General features: G+C 42.7%; 1 protein-coding gene across 1 annotated transcript in view; it reads right to left on the minus strand.

Annotated features, from left to right (window-relative positions):
- Positions 1 to 19,116, minus strand: part of LOC306875971 (adipose-secreted signaling protein-like) — a 34,344-nt gene extending 15,228 nt beyond the window's left edge. The window contains exons 1-3 of the mRNA XM_079426825.1: positions 18,931 to 19,116; positions 16,060 to 16,158; positions 5,322 to 5,461 (exon numbers count right to left, since the gene is read on the minus strand). Coding sequence (XP_079282951.1) covers positions 5,322 to 5,461; positions 16,060 to 16,078 — 159 coding nt within the window. The 5' untranslated portion in view covers positions 16,079 to 16,158; positions 18,931 to 19,116. The remainder of the gene's footprint in view (positions 1 to 5,321; positions 5,462 to 16,059; positions 16,159 to 18,930) is intronic.
- Between the last annotated feature and the right edge of the window lie 2,401 nt (positions 19,117 to 21,517).

The raw sequence follows: 21,517 nt of genomic DNA on the forward strand, positions 1-21,517 counted from the left end.
TTCACCATGGGAAGTGTTCTTTAGATAGCTTTTTTTTTCAGCATTACATATGGTTTTACAATAACGGAAAGCACATTTTATTCCACCTATAGTTGATTGAAAAAATCCTAACATCAAAGCCTGGTGGTGAACGCATTATGCAAGAGTATGGAAAAACCAAATCTCTGACAGATGCCACCAGAAGACAGATGATTAACATACTTGCTGCTGAGATGACAGAAACACACGGGTAAGCATTAAGCATATAGATGGGCTGTAAAGAAACATTGTTATTGTTGTACAGTTATTAATTATGTAAATTGTGTTGTGCAATGTCAGTTGAGTGTGATGTTAAATTTGAATTCATATGCTAGGACATCCCCCCCCAAAAGTGTCAGAGTGATGTATGCACAGGGGATAGTAGCTTTGTTTCCCTATCTAGAAGACCCATACTCACAGCATGGATATGTAAGTAAATGGGTTATTGCAACATTATGCACATATTCACTCTTTGAAATGTTAATAGTACTCATTTATAATTTATTTATAATCACATGGGAACATTACTACGATCCGGAGAGTGGTTCGGGATACCTTGCATGGCGATTGAAGACCATACAAAGAAATACAGCAGAGGAGAGAGGTGCCTCAGTCAGCAAATCTCCTAAAGGTATGTTTACTGATCAGTGATGTGATTATAGTGGTGACCTGTGAATTGTACAGAAATCAGTTCTTAACATTGTATTTTTTCTTAAGTTGGTGGGCCAGGCCGTGGTCGTCAGCCCGTCAGCCCTTCCGCCATCTGATGAGGATGTGGAAGCAGCTATTTCTGTTTTGAGACACTCTGCTGATGAAAAGACTGTCCGCGAGAAGATGGAAATTACCTTCATATATCGGCAAGCAATGGTCAACGATGAAGCCAAATCATCAGATGTCTTCTTGGTCTTCCCACGATTTCTGATCAGATCAAAGCAGGATTTGGTTTTTTTTCATGTCGACAACCTGCATTACCCTAGGCCTTTTGACATACAAATGTCATATGGAGGGACTGACACAACTCTCCTTGTCGTGCCATATTCCTTTCTCTAGTAAGAGAAAAATGTTTGTAAAAAAACATTGTTATATAATATGTCTCTGTCAGATACAAGGCATTGTAAATTCAATGTTCAACTCAATTCAACATTGAAATGCTTTTTCACAATAAATTGTGAGTTCTGTGATCTAGTGTTATTGTGCTTGTTTTTATTTGGATAGTATTTATAGTTCTATATAATTCAGTAACAATGCATCTTATGATTTATATATATTTTAAAACACTGTAGAGAAATAAAGTAAACATTACACTTAAAGTGTCATTTTTTTAAGTAAAATTGTAGATAAATTAACTCTATACTGTGTAATCATATTACTCTTAACAGTGTGATTAAACTACAGTGTTAAATACTTTTACACAATTCATTGTTATTTTTTACTCAATATTGAGTAGAATTAACTCTAAAAACTTGACACTGACCAAAGAGTAAATTTTACACTGATTTCGAGTGGGACCAAATGTTATCTGAAACAGAGTCAAATTCAACTCTTTAGGAGTTAAATTAACACTTTACTGTGTATGTATCGTTCCATCCATCATTCTATTCATTGTTCCATCCATCCATCAATTGTTTGTTCATCACATCCATCCATCTTTCATTCATTCATTCCATCCATCGATCTGTCTTTTATTCATTCCATCCATCATAGGGATGTGCGGGTCTAGTCGACTAAACGGTACAGCTCCTACTAGTCGACACTGAAAACAATCGATTACACGAGAGAAAAAAAACATGATTTTATCATTCAAATTACAATCATTTTAACGTTACATTTAAAACATTTTAAATAAGTTAAAATAAAACTTTTGAAAAAGAATACATATCAAAATATTTAAATATATAAATATTTTTAAAAGCGTATCTGGTCAGAAACTACATTTTTACCTCAGACCTCTCATGCGTTTTCTTCATGTCAGTTGAGGCGAGCTAAAAATTACAACGCGAAAGACCAGCAAGGTGTGGGATTTTTTTTAATTAGAAGGAGATGGAAAAGTTGTGTAAACTGTGTAATGTCAAATTGCCTTACAATCAGTCCCGGCGCCATGGGCGGGCAATGGGGGGCCTGGCCCGCCCTGTGAGTCTCTAGTGCCCGCCCTAGACGAGCCTGCTGAGTAAAGAAAACGCTGTACTATTCAAACATTAGTTATTATTTATTTACCCTTGCATTGCGAAAACGCGGAGATCTGTTTCCTCCAGGCTGTGCGCGGGCAGCGCGGCGCGTCAATCTGAAAGGAGGCGGGGTGGAGTTACGAAGTTTTACTGACAAACTCTTTTGAATAATTGGCATTGGTTAAACATTTTAAAACCCTCTGATTTAAAATAATAATGACGAATTATAATACATATATAAAGTATGGATAATTTTTCATGGCACACCTGACTGGGCTAAGGCAGGGCCGACGCCAAGGGGGGGCATTCGCGGGCCGTGACCCCCCAAACGTGTTACTGTGCTCCCACTTTACATCCTCTCCCCACCTTGCTGAACTTGATCGATTTCAAAAGCGAAAGTGAAACCAATAAAACAGCGCACATAAGAAAGCGACTGCATGCTTTAGCGATCACAGATTGCACAAGATTTTTTTTTTTTCAAGTGCAGAATAGTCTAGTCCAGTCTTTCACCAGACCACGTTAAGGTGTTAAATTCACTGAACAAATGCGCATGCTCCGAGTAAGTAAAACTAGCATTCTTTTGTTTTTAGACAATATAGCCAACATGAAGTACATTTTTAAAAGCGATTTTAATGCTATTCCTTGATAAACGTTCCTATTTTTTTACTGTTGTTTTAATATGTTGGCTAACTTTATATGAAAATGAAGAATTCTGTCAGTCTATTGATTGATTTTCCATTTCTGCATTGCTCCAGCCGATCTGAATAAATAAGCTATGCACCGGTTTATGTTGAGTGTATGCTCTCTTTTTTTCTGTTTATCGACCGCCTAATATTAAATGATGATAACGCGAGGCAAGCATATGGCATAATCATGACCTATTTTTAGCAGAATTCATTGACGGATTTGACAGTGTGATTCAAAGATGAGTGAAGTGACATTCAGCCAAGTATGGTGACCCATACTCGGAATTCGTGCTCTGCATTTAACCCATCCAACGTGCACACACACAGCAGTGAACACACACACACCGTGAACACACACCCGGAGCAGTGGGCAGCCATTTATGCTGCAGCGCCCGGGGAGCAGTTGGGGATTCGGTGCCTTGCTCAAGGGCACCTCAGTCGTGGTATTGAGGGTGGAGAGAGCGCTGGACATTCACTCCCACCTACAATCCCTGCCGGCCGGAGACTCGAACCCACAACCTTTGGATTACAAGTCCGACTCTCTAACCATTAGGCCACGACTTCCCCAATAAGATTTAAGTATTTCAAATGTAGCCTGTTATATAGACACACACTACATTTTTTTTCTTTTGCCATTTTTTGGGGGTTTCTAGCTTTTAGACTAGTCGGATACAAAACTTCCGTTTAAAGGACAGTCAAATTAGTCGTAGCGCACATCCTTATTTTCTATCCATCCATTCATCCAGCCATCATTCTATCCATCCATCCATCCTTAATTCTATCCATTGTTCCATCCATCCATCTATTGTTTGTTCGTCACATCCATCGATCAGTCTTTTGTTCATTCCATCCATCAATTGTTTGCTCTATCCATCCATCCTTCATTCCACCCATCCATCCTTCCATCCATCCATCCAACTATTAATCAATCGTTTGTTCGTCACATCCATCCATCCACCTTTCATTCATTCCATCCATGCATCATTTGTTCCATCCACTCTTCCATCTGGTGTTCTTAAAAATTTAAGCCTGATCAATTGACCTATAGGTAAGCCCCTCCCCTCGAACTCAGACTAGCCAATGGCAGTTGAGTATCAGTAGCACGGGGAGCGGAACTCGGACATCTTTATGTTTCAGCGCCATAGTGAAACACTGGAAGATCCGAAGCTCGCATCGGTTTTATGGGGTTTATGCTTCAAAAATGGAAAAACAATGTGCCTGGGGTGCTTGTAACACTGATTCCAGGTATCCAAAGAGGATGGGCAATATAATTTATTTTGTTATATTTCCTGAATCCAAACAAAACAGCGCAAAATGTCCCCAAGTATTCAACCCCAATACAAATGAAGACAAAAACTTTGTTTTCTGGTTGTCATACACATTAAAGTTACTATTTTCATCTGCTCAAGCAGAACGTTAATGTCATCTTGTGCTTTAGCAAGGTATCTCTGGCTAAAACTAGCTAATGTTAAAGTTAGTGAGTCCATGCGAATATACAAACCTAAATGGCGGACTGTTCTCGCGTCTTGTGCAGTGTAGGTCGAAAACACAAACGAAGGTCTACATTTCAGTGTCTCTCCATATTAAACTGGTTAAATGTACATTAATTTAATCGTACCCTGCGATACATGAACAGTGTTGATCCGTACAGTCAACCGTAATATGAGACTTTTCCCGCTTATTTATTTTTAAATATTTTATAAATCCCTGCATGGAATATTTAATTCCCGTTTGGTGGCCTTCTGTGTCCAAAATTGAGCAAAAACATTGTGGGACAAGGTTTTCACACTGCAGCTGTCATTGTAAGACAGTGAGCAACTCCCGTTTGTTTGTCCGAGGGACCAACAATAACTAAGGGGGGTGGGCTTACCGATAGGTCAATTGGAAAAGTAACACTGCACCTCTCGAGCAAGCTGCATGTTTCGAGATATCATTTAGCGTGCCACATTACAAAAGGAGTTGCACTGCAGTTTAATACTTAAAATTAGGGGGAAATTGTTCAAATAGCTTGCCTTAGTGAGACCCAATAATAAAAAGCATGATGGCAATGCACTGCATCAAAAATTAGGGAACAATTAATCAGAGTTGGAAATGGTCTCGTTAAAGCTGTGGTCTGGCGGGCAGCACATATGCTCTGACATATTGACCTGTGCTGTTCATATGTAGGCGATGCAGTTCAAATCTGGCTTGTGTCATTTCCTGATCCCGTTTTTCCTCTTCAAATCCCAGATACAGCTGGAACGGCTCCTGGCATTAGTTCTGTCACTGTCTTTTCACATAATAACAAAGCTAGAAGTCGAGTAGAACATGCTGACCAAAGGAAAGAAGCTGAAGCCTTGATGTGATCTGAGAAATAAAATCAGTGTTCTTCCTGTAATATGGACTCATATTCATGATTGAAAACCTTCAAATGAAGCTAATGAATGACCCCAGCTATTTAATTAGCTCTTACCTTAACCAGGAAGTTCCTGTTTGATTCGGGTATCACCATGACGATGGAGTCATGCAGTTTCTCATCAAAATGCACATGAGAGTGAGCGACGGCCGCAGCAGGTTCCTCAGCGAAGCGAACGCCCCCCGTCTTAGACGCTGCTGCAGGAGGAACAAAAGCAAAGCGCTTACAGCTGCGCTAATTATACACCGACCGCAGGTTTACAGACAACCAGATTGTGAGTCGCTGAATGATAATGTTCTGCAAGAAGCTTTTTAAATTGAAATTATTCAGATCAATCTTGCCATCTGACGCCTGAAAACTCTGAAAGACCTCCAGTCCCATATATCTATTAATTTCTTCAGTAAAAGAAAGTTATAGCAAAATTGGGCTTACATTAGTCAGGTTGTGCATTGAATTTCCCAGCGTCAATTTAAAAGGTATACACTGCATTTAAGTCAATGAATATAAAACCAGAGCAGTTTAAAACACTTGGATCAGTAGGAATAAAATTGATGTGTACAATAACCCCAATGTCTTCAAGGTCTTACATGCTTTAAAAAAATTTTTTTTAATTTAAAGGAATAGTTCAACCAAAAATGAAAATTTGCTAAAAATGTATTGACCCTCAGTCCATCCAAGATGAGTTTGTTTCTTCATCAGAACAGATTTGGAGAAATGTAGCATTGCATCACTTGCTCACCAACGGATCCTCTGCAGTGAATGGGTGCCGTCAGAATGAGAGTCCATCAGTTAACATCATGTGAAGTGAAAAGATGAGGGTTTGTTAGAATTAAATCCATCATTAAGGTGTTTTTAATTTCAATCTGTTGTTTCCCGCTAAAATACTCTATCCATAATATTGCTTCCTCCAGTGAAAAATGGATCTCATCTGAATCAGTAGAGAAATCTGCACAGATCAAGCACCATTTTTAAGCCAAAACATACTGTGGCGGGCTGAAGAATCACACGACAGGTTGCAGTGAAAGTTAAAGCCCCGGAGGGTGTGTTTATTTATAAACAGAAGGAACCGTGAAGGTGCTAGAGGTGTCTGGTGTTCGTCCTCGGTGCTGCGTGAACCTGTTCGCCGGCCGGCTGAGTGCAAGGGGATTTGGTGTCCGGTGCTCGGGTGGCGGGCTGGTCGGTCAGTCGCTTTCTGGAGGGACAAGAGACACAACATTAGCGGCCTGTCGTCTGGAGATCTTTCTCCCCCGTGTATTCTCGGGTGCAGCTTTTGTAGTCCTCTCCTCATCCGCTTCAGCTGGGACCGATCAGCCCTTGGTGATTGCGTGCAGGTGGATCTCCTTCGTTGCCAGGGCGACGCTGATAGGTGCCCGGGACACGGCTCACACTCCCCCCCCCTAAGCGTCGTCCTGGTCCCCTGGGCGAGGGGGGAGGCGGGGGCTGGGGGAGGAACAACACCTGACAGACCTGCGAAAGCTGTCCACAGGCGGGAGAGTCCATCCGCATTGGCGTTGGCGGTTCCAGCTCGATGTCGCACGTCAAAGTGGAAGTCCTGGAGCGCTAGGAACCACCGTGTCACCCGGGCATTGGTATCTTTGGCCCGGGCCATCCATTGTAACGGGGCATGATCGGTGACGAGGGTGAATTTCCGTCCCAGTAGATAGTATTTCAGCTCCAGGACTGCCCACTTGACGGCCAGCGCCTCCTTCTCGACCGCCGCGTACCGTTGTTCCGTTGTGGACAGCTTTCGGCTGATGTAGACCACCGGGTGTTCCTCACCGTCTTGTACCTGGGATAGCACGGCTCCCAACCCGGTGTCGGATGCGTCCGTCTGTAATAAGAAGGGACAGTTAAAGTCGGGAGCGCGCAATACTGGCTCAGACGTGAGCGCCGCTTTTACCCTTTTGAACGCTTCTTCTTCCTGGGTTCCCCACCTCACCTTCTCTGGCTGTCCCTTCTTGGTGAGGTCTGTCAGGGCTGTCGCTAAGGAGGAGAAGTTAGGTATAAAGCATCTGTAGTAACCGGCCAACCCCAAAAAGGCCCGTACCTGTTTTTTGGAGGTGGGCCTCGGGGCCGAGAGAATGGCTGCCACTTTCCCCTCCTGCGGACGGATCAGGCCCCGGCCCACCCGAAAACCGAGGTATTTTGCTTCAGGTAGGGCAAGGTGGCATTTCTTGGGGTTGGCGGTGAGCCCCGCCCGCCGCAGTTCGAGAAGCACCCTCCGGAGCCGCTCCAGGTGGTCCTCCCAGGTCTCCGAGTGGATGACGACATCATCGATGTAGGCTGCTGCATAAGTCTGATGGGGTCTCAGCACGATGTCCATCATCCGTTGGAAGGTAGCCGGAGCCCCGTGCAGCCCGAAGGGGAGAACCCGGTACTGCCAGTGGCCACTGGGGGTGGAGAAGGCGGTCTTCGGTTTGGTGGATTCCGTTAACGGCACCTGCCAGTAGCCTTTGGTGAGGTCGAGCGTGGATATGAACCGGGCTCTCCCCAGCCGCTCCAGCAGCTCGTCGACACGGGGCATCGGGTATCCATCGAACTCGGAGACCTCGTTTAGGCGGCGAAAGTCGTTACAGAACCGGAGGGTGCCGTCCGGTTTTGGGACCATGACTATGGGACTGGACCAGGGACTGCGGGAGGGCTCGATGATTCCTAACTTCAGCATCTCCCGAACCTCCCCTTCAACTGCGTGTCGCCGGGCCTCCGGGATTCGGTAGGGCCTCTGTCGCACAATGGTCCCTGGAGGTGTGCGTACGTCATGCTGAAGTATGCGGGTCCGCCCGGGACGTGGGGAGAACACATCAGAGAATTGACCGACCAGATGTTGGAGCTCCGTCTTCTGGGCGGCCGACAGGTGGGGGCTGATGTCAACAACCACGGGAGAGGTGGTGGCTAGGGCAGCAACCTGAGTCCTCGTTCCCTCCCAGCGCTTCAGGAGATTGACGTGGTACAGTTGACTTTCCTTCCTACGTCCAGGCTGGCGTACTCTGTAAGTCACGGGCCCCACTTTCTCCGTGATGATATACGGGCCTTGCCACTTGGCGAGAAATTTACATGCTGCTGTTGGAACGAGGACTAAGACGTAATCACCTGGCTGGAATTCCCGTGGCTGGGCCGCCCGGTCGTACCGACGACGTTGTGCTTCTTGGGCTGCAGCCAGGTGTTCCCGGACGAGTGGCATGACGCGGTCGATCCTTTCCCTCATCTCTCTCACGTGCTCGATCGTGGTCCGATGGGTGGTCGGCTGCTGCTCCCAGGCCTCTTTGGCGACATCGAGCAGGCCACGGGGCTGCCGCCCGAACAGAAGTTCGAAAGGTGTAAATCCTGTGGAGGCCTGGGGGACTTCCCGGATGCCGAAGAGGACGTACGGCAGCATTTGGTCCCAATCCCGTCGGTCGTCCGCAGCCACGCGACGGAGCATTCGCTTCAACGTCTGATTGAATCTTTCGACCAACCCATCGGTCTGAGGGTGGTAGACGGTGGTACGAAGCTGCTTTACCTTGAGGAGGCGGCAGAGGTCAGCCATCGTCCGGGACATGAAGGGGGTGCCCTGGTCGGTCAATATCTCTCGGGGTATGCCGACCCGGCTGCACAGCAGGAAGAGTTCCTGGGCGATGGCCTTGGACGTGGCTTTGCGCAATGGAATGGCTTCGGGGTACCGGGTCGCATAATCCACGATGACTAATATGTGTTCGTGTCCCCGGGCGGATTTTGGCAGCGGCCCTACTAAATCCATTCCTATCCGCTCAAAGGGCACCTCGATGATGGGCAGCGGAATTAGCGGAGCTGGGGGAGGGGTTTGTGGTGACGTCCGTTGGCAGTCCGGGCAAGCCTGACAAAACCGCTTGATCTCCGCCTCCATCCCGGGCCAATGGAACCTGTCTCGGATCCGTTGTGTAGTGTTTTGCGCCCTTAGGTGGCCAGCCATAGGATGGGAATGGGCGAGCTCGATGATCGTCTGTGTTCTCGTACGTGGGACGACCAGCAGTTTTACCTCCTCCCCTCTCCGCTGTGCGACACAGTACAGCAGGCCATTCTGGACAACGAAGTGTGGGGATGGGTGTGGTGGTGGTTGGACCTCTTTTCCCTCAACCACCCTTACTTGCTTCCAGCAGTGCTTCAGCCGATCGTCCCCGAGCTGCTCCTTTACAAAATTTCCCCCACCCCTAACCTGCTGGAACACATCATAAAAAAGGTTAGAACTTTGGGGGGGGGGCTCACCATCTCTGGCGCTGTCCGATGCTAGGAGGGCAGGGCGCCGTCGGGGACCTCGGCTGAGCTTCTTCCTCTTCTGGCGGTTCCCGGCAGGGCTGGCAGGCTGGGTGACTTTGGCGAGCAGTTGTTCAAAGCCTGGCCAGTCTCTCCCCAGCAGTACGGGTACGGGCAAATCTTTGACCACGCCTACTTCCAGAGGCCATGTGCCTGTCCTCGCGGAGATGGTCACCTGTCGGGTAGGTACGCTCTGGGTGTCACCGTGGACACATGTGATGGATAGGCGGGCTTTGGTTCCCAACCTCGGGGGAAACATAGAAGACTGGACCAGGCTTACCGCGCTACCAGAGTCCAACAGAGCTGTATACGGATGGCCATTGATGAAAACCTCGGTCTGGGGTGCGTCTCGCGGCGGCTCCAGATGGACGGCACAGCCTGCCAGCCAGGCGCGACTGGGCGAAGGTGGTGGTTCGGTGGGCATCGGCTCATCTTGCGTGCCGGGAACCGCTGACCTGCTGGCTGTGCGCTGGGTGCCCTCTGGCGTGCGTCGCTCCTGGTACACCCTCCGGGGAAACGGCGGTGCTCGCTCCCCAGCCTCTCGTCGCAGCGTCGTCTCTGCTAGCTCAACGGCCTCGACGAGATCTCCCACGGTCTGCGGGTTCCGCATTCCGGCCGCCTGCCGAAGGGGCCGTGGCAGGGCATGCAAATACCGGTCCACGACGACGCGTTCGGCCACTTGGGCAGCGCTGGGGTTCCCGGCGAGCAACCAGTGATGGGCGAGGCGGTTGAGTTCGGCGGCTTGGGCGCGGGCTGGCAACCGACTGTTGTACTCCCATGATCGAAATAATTGGGCCGCGGCGATGGGAGACAGGCCTACGCGGGCCAGGATTTCCTTACGTAGCTCGTCGTATGATTCTTTTTGGCCCGCTGACATGGAAAAATAGGCCTGCTGGGGTTCCCCGGTCAGCAACGGTGCCAGTATCCGCGCCCAATCTTCGCGGGGCCAGTCCTCTCGAGTGGCTATGGACTCGAACATGCTCAAATAATGTTCCACGTCGTCGTGGACGGTCATTTTCGGCAGGAGCTGGGTGGCTTGAGTGCGGGGGTCCGGTAGCGGAACCCGCTGGGCAGCCGCGAAGCGGAGAGCGGCGACTTCGCGCTCCGTCTCTCCTTGCCGAGTGGCCATATGCTCGACAATTTGCTGCTGCCGAATGCTTATCTCCGTCAGGTGTTTTAGGAGTTCTTCCATGGCTGGGGAAGGAGTCACCGCCTGACGAAAAAACAGAGGGGGAAAAAAGCACAAAAAAAAACAAGTTGGTGATTTAGTATGGTCGTGGGCGTCTGTGATTCTTCAGCAATCTGCCCGCATTCTCCACCAGTGTGGCGGGCTGAAGAATCACACGACAGGTTGCAGTGAAAGTTAAAGCCCCGGAGGGTGTGTTTATTTATAAACAGAAGGAACCGTGAAGGTGCTAGAGGTGTCTGGTGTTCGTCCTCGGTGCTGCGTGAACCTGTTCGCCGGCCGGCTGAGTGCAAGGGGATTTGGTGTCCGGTGCTCGGGTGGCGGGCTGGTCGGTCAGTCGCTTTCTGGAGGGACAAGAGACACAACATTAGCGGCCTGTCGTCTGGAGATCTTTCTCCCCCGTGTATTCTCGGGTGCAGCTTTTGTAGTCCTCTCCTCATCCGCTTCAGCTGGGACCGATCAGCCCTTGGTGATTGCGTGCAGGTGGATCTCCTTCGTTGCCAGGGCGACGCTGATAGGTGCCCGGGACACGGCTCACAATACCAAAATATCTCTAAACAAATATGTGGGTGCATTTTGATGTGAAAGACAGCAGATGATTTTCTTTTTCACTGGAGGAAGCATAATTATGGATTATAGACTCATATTTTAGCCGAAACTGGTGGTTTGAAGTTAAAAATGTCTTGATGTATTTAGTTCTTACAAATTCACAAAACACTAATTGATGGACTGTTGTGGTGTGGATTACTGTGAGGTTTTTATCAGCTGTTTGGACTTCTGACGGCACCCATTCACTGCAGACCATCCATTGCTGAGCAAGTGATGTAATGAGAAATGTAAACATTTCTCCAAATCTGTTCTGATGACAAAACAAACTCATCTTGGGTGGCCTGAGGGTCAGTACATTTTCATTTTTAAATTCCTTTAAGCTTTGGATCAAAATGCATCTAAAAAAGAATAAAAAAACTATGCAGACAGCAGGATATGACCTTATGACTCAAGTATGCAGATACGAATGCTTGGCTAATGCAGAGCATGTTTTGGGCCTAACAAAACTGACATGGCTGTTTTTATTTTTATAGTTTAAGTTTGTCTCGGTCTTTCTCTCCCACAGGATTTATAAGGGACTGAAAAACTTGTATCAGGTTCACTTGATGTGGATTTAGGGAACGTTTATGTAAGATGTATTCAAAAACAGCTAAATAGAGCGCAACAAAATGGAACCGGAATATAGGAGCCTTTTAGAATTATTGATTAAAAGATTGTACAGCTTTTACTGTGCAAGCTGTCTTAACACCTACAACACATTCAAAGTGCTAATTAAAACACCGGCACTAAAAAATATAAAAACTAAAAGAAAAAAGAAAATCTCTTGCAATGTTCTTCCAGGCTCTTCTCTTTAACAGTCAGATTTAATAAAGCAAGTAATCAAGCCCTCAGGGGTACATTTCTCAGACACAGATCAAACCCCGTCTTGAACTAAAGTGCACAATCAATGCTAATTCTTCATTTAAAATCCATTTTTGGTGCAGGATCAGGGTACGTCTATGTTAGAGAAACCACATATTAAGAGAGAACAGCTCTCAGTTTTCACGCACACACACTATACCCTTCAAAATCAAGGGTATAGGGTGCAGGGTGATATGGCTGTGGTATATCAATTACCACAGCCATATCACCCTGCATCCCAAGACAGGTTGCCCACTGAAGCTAAGCAGGGTTGAGCCTGGTCAGTACCTGGATAGGAGACCTCCTGGGAAAACTAGGTTGCTTTTGGAAGAGGTGTTAGTGAGGCCAGCAGGGGGTGCTCACCCTGTGGTCTGTGTGGGTCCTAACACCCCAGTATAGTGACGGGGACACTATACTGTAAAAAGCACCGTCTTTCAGATGAGACGTTAAACCGAGGTCCTGATTCTCTGTGGTCACTAAAAATCCCATGGCACATCTCGTAAAGAGTAGGGGTGTAACCCCGGTGTCCTGGCCAAATTCCCTCCACTGGCCCTTATCAATCATGGCCTCCTAGTAATCCCCATCCACTTGATTGGCTCTATCACTCTCTCCTCTCCACTTGCAGCTGGTGTGTGGTGAGCGCACTGGCGCCGTTGTACTGTGGCTGCCGTCGCATCATCCAAGTGGATGCTGCACACTGGTGGTGGTTGAGGAGAGACCTCCCCACATGATTGTAAAGCGCTTTGGGTGTACGGCAATACACAATAAATGTGCTATATAAATGCATCGTTCATTCATTCATTCATTCATTCATTCATTCATTCATTCATTCATTCAAAAGTTTGGGGATGTTTTTGAAATAAGTATCTTCTGCTCCCCAAGGCTGCACTTATTTGATGCAAAATACAATAAAAACAGTAATATTGCAAAATATTATTACAATGTCAAATAACTGTTTTCTGTGTGAATTTACTATAAATTTAAATTTATTTCTGTGATCAAAAGCTGAATTTTCAGAATCATTACTCCAGTTTTCAGCGTCACATGATCCTTCAGAAATAATTCTAATATACTGATTTGCTGCTCAAGAAAAATTTCTCATTATTACCAATGCTGAAAAACAGTTGTGCTGCTTCATGTTTGTGAAAACCTTGATACTTTTTTAACAAATACAAAGTTCAAACAGTTCGAACAGGATTTATTTGAAATAGAAATCTTTTGTAACACGTCCTTGCGGTTACATTTAATCAATTTAATGCATTTTTGCCGAATCTTACAGACCCCAAACATTTGAACAGTACCGAAACGCTCACATCTGGACCAACTGAGCCCTGAGTCCACCGTAACAAACATCAGGTGTGGTGATGTCTAAAATCCTCTATGTCTGATCAAAGCCTCTGCAAAAAAGCCTCTTGCATTTTGGAGATAAGATGTCGCAATTAATTTCCCTTTTTGTGTGAACTTTTTCTTCTACTTTAAATCTAAATTAAATGCGCACAAAGATTTTACAATTTCTGAAGAAAATGTTCATGCTGATTGCTCACGCTTTGTTAATACAAGTGGAGGGCATTTGAGCTCCAGGTTTTTCACCCTTCAAAGTCAAAAACTCATTTCTATGATATTCTAATATCTGGATATCTCAAAACTAGCTTCAATAAACATTGCATTTATTCATTTAGCAGATGCTTTCATCTAAAGCGTCCTACAAATGAAGAGCATTGCATTATAAAAGCCAACTATTTTGTAAGTGTAAATCATAAACTAGATTAGCACATGCAATTTTAGGAATAGATTTTACAAATAATATGAGAATGATATGAGTCTGGATGGTCAGTGGTGACCCTGTTTGCCTGCAGCTCTAAGTCATGTGGCACAGAGATAAAATTACACATAACGTAACGTAAGATGGACGGGACGGCATTTGTAGCAGGAGTGTCTACATTATTGGCCTCATCACAGAGGTTATGGGACTCCAACTGTTCGGCCAATTTAGAGCACTATAAACACTCTCACGCGTGACAGATAGACCTGCCAACCAGAGTCTCATGATCCGGATGACCAACACAGAGACATCTGTACACTGTTAAAATACTCTCTGTCCTGGAGCGGAGATCTAGAATTAAGCTGGATACACATGTAGTCTACATTTTATGACCTATGAGTACAACATTGAACATTATTTATCACCACACCAGCAGGGCCTGAAGAGTTTATGTATTTTTGTTCATGACTTTTTGTTTTTTTATGACACTCGCCTGAGCCCCAAATGCATAAAACGCAAAAACAGCATATATAAACATACATATCAAAATATTATCAAATAAAAGCTATCTTGAAAAGAATAAAAGATTAATATAAGATTTTAATTTAAGATCTATTTTTTGAGAATCTGTGTTTCTCTAACATCAGAATGATCCATGAAGTTTTGGAGTAAATGGAGTCATTAATATTTTCAATAAGTGACTAGGATCTCCCCACCTCTTTGAGCTGAATCACATCTGAACTCAAAGCTGTTCTTTGTATCGTTGTTCTTTGAAACCAATCAGAAATGCTGCAGTCTGGCTGGGACCAGAGATGGACGGGCTCTCTATTAAACGAATGCCCGGCGGTGCTATAGATGAGGTTCATTTTAACTTCACACAGTCACCATGGCAACAACGAGAAATCTGGCCCCGGAGAACCGGCCTATGGAAAGGAGCATTTCCAAAAAGCTGTTCTCGGGTCATTTTCATGATTTAATATTCAACGACAAAGCCAGTGATGGGAAGATGCTTTGTGAATGTTGCACAGCTGTCTGAGCTGAAGAAACCGTAGATGTTCTGCAACAATACGTAGCATGACAACAGACCCTCTGCCTTAATCCAAAATGAAACTTTATCGCATTCATAAACAAAAACAAAATGGAGGCCATCTTTGTGCCTCCAGACAATAACTAGAGTCACGAGAGACAGATTGATTACCACAATAAATAGTGGAATGAAAGAAGACGGACTTTATCTTTTGGGAGTTTTTCCGACGGCTCTGGAAAGGCTTTTCAGACAGATGTGAAAACAGACACAAGCTTTTGCACATTTCCTGATAATAAGAAACAGCCCACTTGTTTTGCAACTGCTGAGTCACCACCGACTGAGCAAGAATTCATTATTGTTTAATCACTCGAAGTCTCATTCCTGAGAATGAAAAAGCAGCAGGTTGTCAAAACTCATGATAAGCAGATTAATGTTCAATGTCAGGGTGGTGGGATTATTATTATTTTTCAAACAACTCTTTATGTTTAGGGTTGGTACGATTTTCTTGTCTCTTCTGCTCACCGATGGTGCATTTATTTGTTTAAAAATACAGTAAAAACAGTAACATTGAACATATACAAAATCATTCTAACATGCTGATCTGATGCTCAGAAAAATATCTGATTATTATCAATGTTGAAAACAGTTGTGCTGCTTCATATTTTTGTGGAAACACTATAAATGTCTTTACTGTCACTTTTGATCAATTTAATGCATCCTTTCTGAATAAAAACAATCATTTCCATCAAAAAAATCTTACTGATTTTACTGAAAATCCTATTTCTTTTGGGGAAATAGATAAATAATATAATATACAATAAATAAATATATATATATATATATGAATGAATGATATTCTGCAAGGTCAGTAGAACAATAGTAGTAAGAGTGATGTTTGCCATATAACCACTAATTATTAATGATAATGTCTATTATTCTGCAATAGTACAGTATATATTGTATGTGACATAAAGGAAGCATGTTTCTTTACACAAAAAAGAAAAAGGAAACACTCACAGTTCATATTTTGACAATTATGCATCCAAAACCCCTGCAAAATTTTAAACTTTTGTTGTGACGAGTGGAAAAGAGAGAGACGTACCTTTCTTAGCAGTGGCCATTCTGGCAACAATCAGGACCAAACTCAAGAAAAACTTCAATTACGGCCTCATCGTAGATATCATCTGACCTCAAAACAACCCTGAGAAACAGAAAGAGAACCACAAAAAGGAATCAATAAACAGAAGCTGATAGTGTGAGAAATACAGAGAGTGCGGATATAGAAGGAAAACAAAAATTATGTAGAGAGGGAGAATATCATACTCTTTTAACACAGTTATGAGGGTTTTTGTTAAACCTGCTGCATGGTGCCATGAAACAGTGAACAGAGCCTGCTGTACTGGCCATAATGCAACAGGACAGACAGAGACACACCATAGAGCAGAGAATTATGAAGAAAAAAACACTCTGAAAGAGAGCTGGATTAAAGCATCGCTGAGTTCTTCATCCATTTCAAAGTAACTCCTTTCATCAAAGCTGAAGTCAAGATGAGACCTTCCCAGACCAATGCAAAACCCAGGTTAGACCACTTGAGGCACAAGCAAAATAAGCTTTAAAAGTGAATTATGAGTGCAACTTTCAAATTAAAGATATTTTGTCTTACCCAAATGGTCAAAAATGTAACCTTTTGCAATATGTCCCCTCAAAATAAATAAATAAATGAATCCTATCTTGTTCTCTTTCTCTCTATGCGTACAAATGCAATAACATTTGTGTTATTCCAGATAAAAAAAAATAAAACAAAACATTGTGTGCGCACAATGCAATTTTAGTACAATGAATAATATTTTTTGTGCACCAAATGCATTAACCCATTTTTTGTGCACCAAATAACTACTTTTGTTCATCAAATGCAATATCAATTTTTTGTGCATTAAATGCAATAGCTATTTTTCATACATCAAATGCAATAACTACTTGTTTATGCACCAAATAACTATGTTTGTGTACCAAAAGCAATAATTATTTTTGTGAATGAAAAGCAATAATTAATTTTTGTGCACCAAATGTTAAAATGTATTTTCTTTTGCTTCAGATGTTAAAACAAATTTTTAGAACAAGCCTTGAGGTTTTATACACAATACAGGGAGATTCCTGCTAATTTTCTGTAATGCTGAAGATAACATGCATGCAAGTGTTTGAGGTCATTATCAGCTTTAGTACACTGGAAATAGTGTCATAGACTATAACATAAAAGCAAAATATTCTCATTGCTATTCTGATTTCAACAGAACACTCAATCGTAGCCATTTGAGAACGATAGTCCCTGTTTATCCTTACAGTGAAAGATAAGGAAAGTGCAGAATATATGCTGTACAACAGTCAAAAGTGGTGCTTTCTAAAAGAGCATCAGTATTTCTTTTGCTCATGCTAGGGTTAAGCATCAAGTCATGTGTATTACTTTTCTTAGCAGTCAGACTTGCATACAGAAAGACAAAACCATCATGGAGACTTGTGGAAGGGCTCTTTTAATTTGGCACAGCAAGTAACCACCTAGCAACCACTCAGAATACCCTAGCAACACCCTGGCTCTATAGCAGTGGGTTCTGCACAACCAAACACAATCACATTTTCTTCTGAACGTATACAAATTCTGTTATTGCATTGGTGCACACCCATTTTTGTGCACCAAATGCAATAACTTTATCTTTCATGCACTAATTGCCTAACTAACCAATAACCAATTTGCCCACTAAATGATATTACTATTTTTGTGTGCCAAATGCACCAACAATGTTTTGTGCGCTAAATGCATTTTTGTGCGCTAAATGCATTTTTGTGCACTAAATGCAACTGGTGTGCACTACTAACTTTTTTTGCTGCACTAATTTTGTGCACAATGCTATAACTAATATTTTGTGCATTAAATGTGGTTGCAAATTCCAAGCTGCACAAATACATGCAGTCCATTTTCTTTAATATTATACACTACAGCAGGAGCAACTGAAACTTAAGATGTGAAGACTCAGGGTGGGTAGGACGGTTGTAAAAAAAAAATCCTGTTCATTTTACAGTTAAAAACCTTGCAGCTGTGGTTGGGTGTGCCCTGAAAAACCCACACTTTCATTCTCTTTCTCAGTTCTGTTTAATTGCGTCAGAGTGAGACGGGCAGAAATAATGCACAGTCTCTCATGTAATAAATAATCCCTTCATTTCTTCACTACATCATTACCAGAAATCTAATCTCGGTCAAACCACACAGATTCCCCTCCATCTCTACATCACACACTTTGGCTGAAGTGACAACCGAAGTGGCGCAACAGATACGAACCAGTTCCAGTCTGTATTAACATGGCACAGACGGAGATAAAACTGGGTCAATGTCTCAAATGGATTGATATAACAAGGACATATGTGTTAATGTCAAAAATCTTTAGAACCGAAATATATTCAACATGCATCTTAATCCTGAAAACCATGCAACCTGGAGAAAAAACACAGAGCCCCCAGAAAAATCTGCTGTGGCTGTTGTCTTGCATTCTTCACTAATTGTACACTGTGATTTTCCTGAGGCAAGTGACTTGGAGAGGCATGAGCCTTAACCTGGATTGACAGATATTTCCCATGCAAGTGTTCTCATTTTAAATGCATCCTGTAAAGCTCTTTTCAGCTCCTTTACAGTCAATGCCATTCAGTCTGTTGCATTACAAAAGAGCTAGATGAAGCCTTCAAATCCTGCCTGGTGTTGAGAAAGCAATACTGCAGACTGTTCTATAGGATTTTAGACTTGAGGGACTGTAGATCTATATTCCACAGACATTAAAACAAAGAAAATCCGACTTCTAACGCGTTTAAAACAGAGCCGGTGAAAAGAGAGACAGAATGACACAATGCATGGAGTCCTCTTCTAATAGTCGTGCACAAACTTATGTAACATCGATCATTTTCAAAAGCAATGGCTTGAAATACTCACCTATTCTCACTGATAATGAGCCTGTTGTAGATTTCAGTCTAGAATCGCGCGTCGATCCTCCCAAGATGCTACAGAAATGACCCAGACCCAAACCCAAACCTCCAGCTCTAGAACAAGCCAGACGCTGCTCTGCGGGAGACTGCTCCACTTCACATTCACTTAAGGACTACAACTTCCGCGTTAACCACGTGGTTTCTGTCGCTGCATGTTTACATTGCCTGCGAGGGACTTTTGAATCATCCCAGTAACTCGAGTCATTTGAGTCAGTTCACCAAAATGATTCGTTCAATGGTCTTTTCTGCAGGTTACACTTACACCAGTGAATCATGAATAAGTCGCATCCTATTTTATTTTGCATGAATATAAATCTAATACGAGTAAGCAGACGCGTTTTCCAGATAAATTACAGCAAATCCGTTTTGTTTGATTCTGAGAACGACATAAAAGGTATTAAAAATAGCAATAACAGCCTAAATAAAATGGTTATCAGTCATTTTTACACATTCACATTCACATCTCTCCTTGATCTCACATGATGACATCCTAAACAAACAACATGCCCTCTAGTTAGTCTAGTTAGTGTCCATCTGTTTAACCAATTAAATGCCCTCGAGCGCTATTGGCTTGTGGAAACTAAATTCCAACTAATTTCATAATTTTTTAACAAATTCACTCACTTCAATCTATATAGGCTAAATTCACTCATACTATGTATTTTCCACTGCATAGTGTATACTGTGGTTTATTGAGATGCCAGTGTTAGCCCTTTACACTAATATAATATTAAAATGCCTTTGTTTACATTTTCAAACATTTTGGGCTGGGGAAAGTCATAAATCAATATCTGTTCTCAGTCATAAAGTGTCCCAATATAAGTAAAAATACTGCGTCTGAATTAGATTGTCATGGCAGCTCAATACAATCAATTCAATTCAAGTTTATTTGTATAGTGCTTTTCACGATACAAATCGTAGCAAAGCAGCTTTACAGGAAATCAATACAATCAAATGAATACATGTGACTACAATACCCTTTAACAACCCAGTTCTGTCAGGTCTGAAGGACCCATAAACTGTAAAAAAAAAAACAGGAAGGAACTCATATATGTGAGTCAGTGTTGCTCTTGAGTGAAGTCAGTTTTATTTTATATAGTTTTTTATTACAGCGGTAACAGTTACTAGTTACATGTGACATAATTGCGTAATTTAATTACAAAATAAAAGTAACTGTAATTAGTTACAGTTACTAAGAAAAAATGGGTAATTAAATTACAGTTACTTATGAAAATGTTAAAGATTACAAAGGGGGTTACATCAAATTTTTTTCACACACACTCCCACATACAGATTTAATTGATTTCTGTAGTGACTGCTCTAATATATGAAACACCAATGTTTCAGAAGTTTATAACATGCTTATTCTATAACTGTGTATTTTGAAGAAAGTTTGTAACCAGGCTGTTTTGGGGCACCATTGACTTCCATAGTAGGAAAAAAAAAATACTATGGAAGTCAATGGTACCCCAGAACTGCTCTGTTTCCCACATTCTTCAGAATATCTTCCTTTGTGTTCAGCAGAACAAAGGCATTCATACAGGTTTGGAACTACTTGAGGGTGAGTAAATGATGACAGAGTTTTCATTTTTGGGTGAACTATCCCTTTAAGTGTCTCCAAACATTTGACTGTGTATGAATAAAACAACCACTAAACATAATGAGCTATAAGTGGATGAACTGGCTAAGCTGCATGTTTACCTTTTATTTGAGCTCTCTGATGGCTCTATATGATCATCTTTGGTATCTCCTTTGAAGGTGCTACAGAATTTAGTTGCACATAATCCCAATTGTAGTAGCGTTCATTACACATTCCCACAACTTGTGCATGCAACCTGTATTTATTTTTCCTTATTATATTGTAATTGCTGTGAGTTTGAAGATGTTTAAATATATCATTGTCATTTTCAGTACTATTCACTATTAACTAGTGCTTATAGCATATTGGCTGTTTATTAGTACTTATAAAGCACATATTAATGCCTTATTCTGCATGACCATATTTGACAACTACCTTATTAATAAGTTTATTGAGGGAAACTCTTAGTTAGGCTAATAGTTAATGTGTTCCCTAATCTAAAGTGTTATGACTTTTGTTCCTTCAATATAGGTGTTATCACTTTAAGTTTGTTTTATTTTGTAAGTAAAAGGTAAAATGTTGTCAGTGCCTATAGCAGACCTTTCCCTATTCCACCCCTCTCTCTCGCACTTCGCTTCCTGTCCTCTCTACACTGTTCTATCAAATTAAAGGCCCAAAATAAATCTGGAAATAAAAAGGTCAAATGTTAACATTTTTAGCTAATCTGATAATGCTTTTAGCTATACCACTACATACTCTCAGAGCTGTTGTACACATTTTGCCATGGTTAAATTCAGTACAAAAAATACTGCAAATTTTCAAGATTCAATCGGAGTAACTTACCAGAGCAGTGAAAAAGCTGGATATAATGTCCATGTCTTGTCAGTAGTTTGCACACTTGGCTTTCAATGCTCACTGCTTTACATCTGCTGATACACACTGCAGCTTACTTTTG

This window comes from Barbus barbus (genome assembly GCF_936440315.1).
Source record: "Barbus barbus genome assembly, chromosome: 1".
Classification (NCBI taxonomy): domain Eukaryota; kingdom Metazoa; phylum Chordata; class Actinopteri; order Cypriniformes; family Cyprinidae; genus Barbus; species Barbus barbus.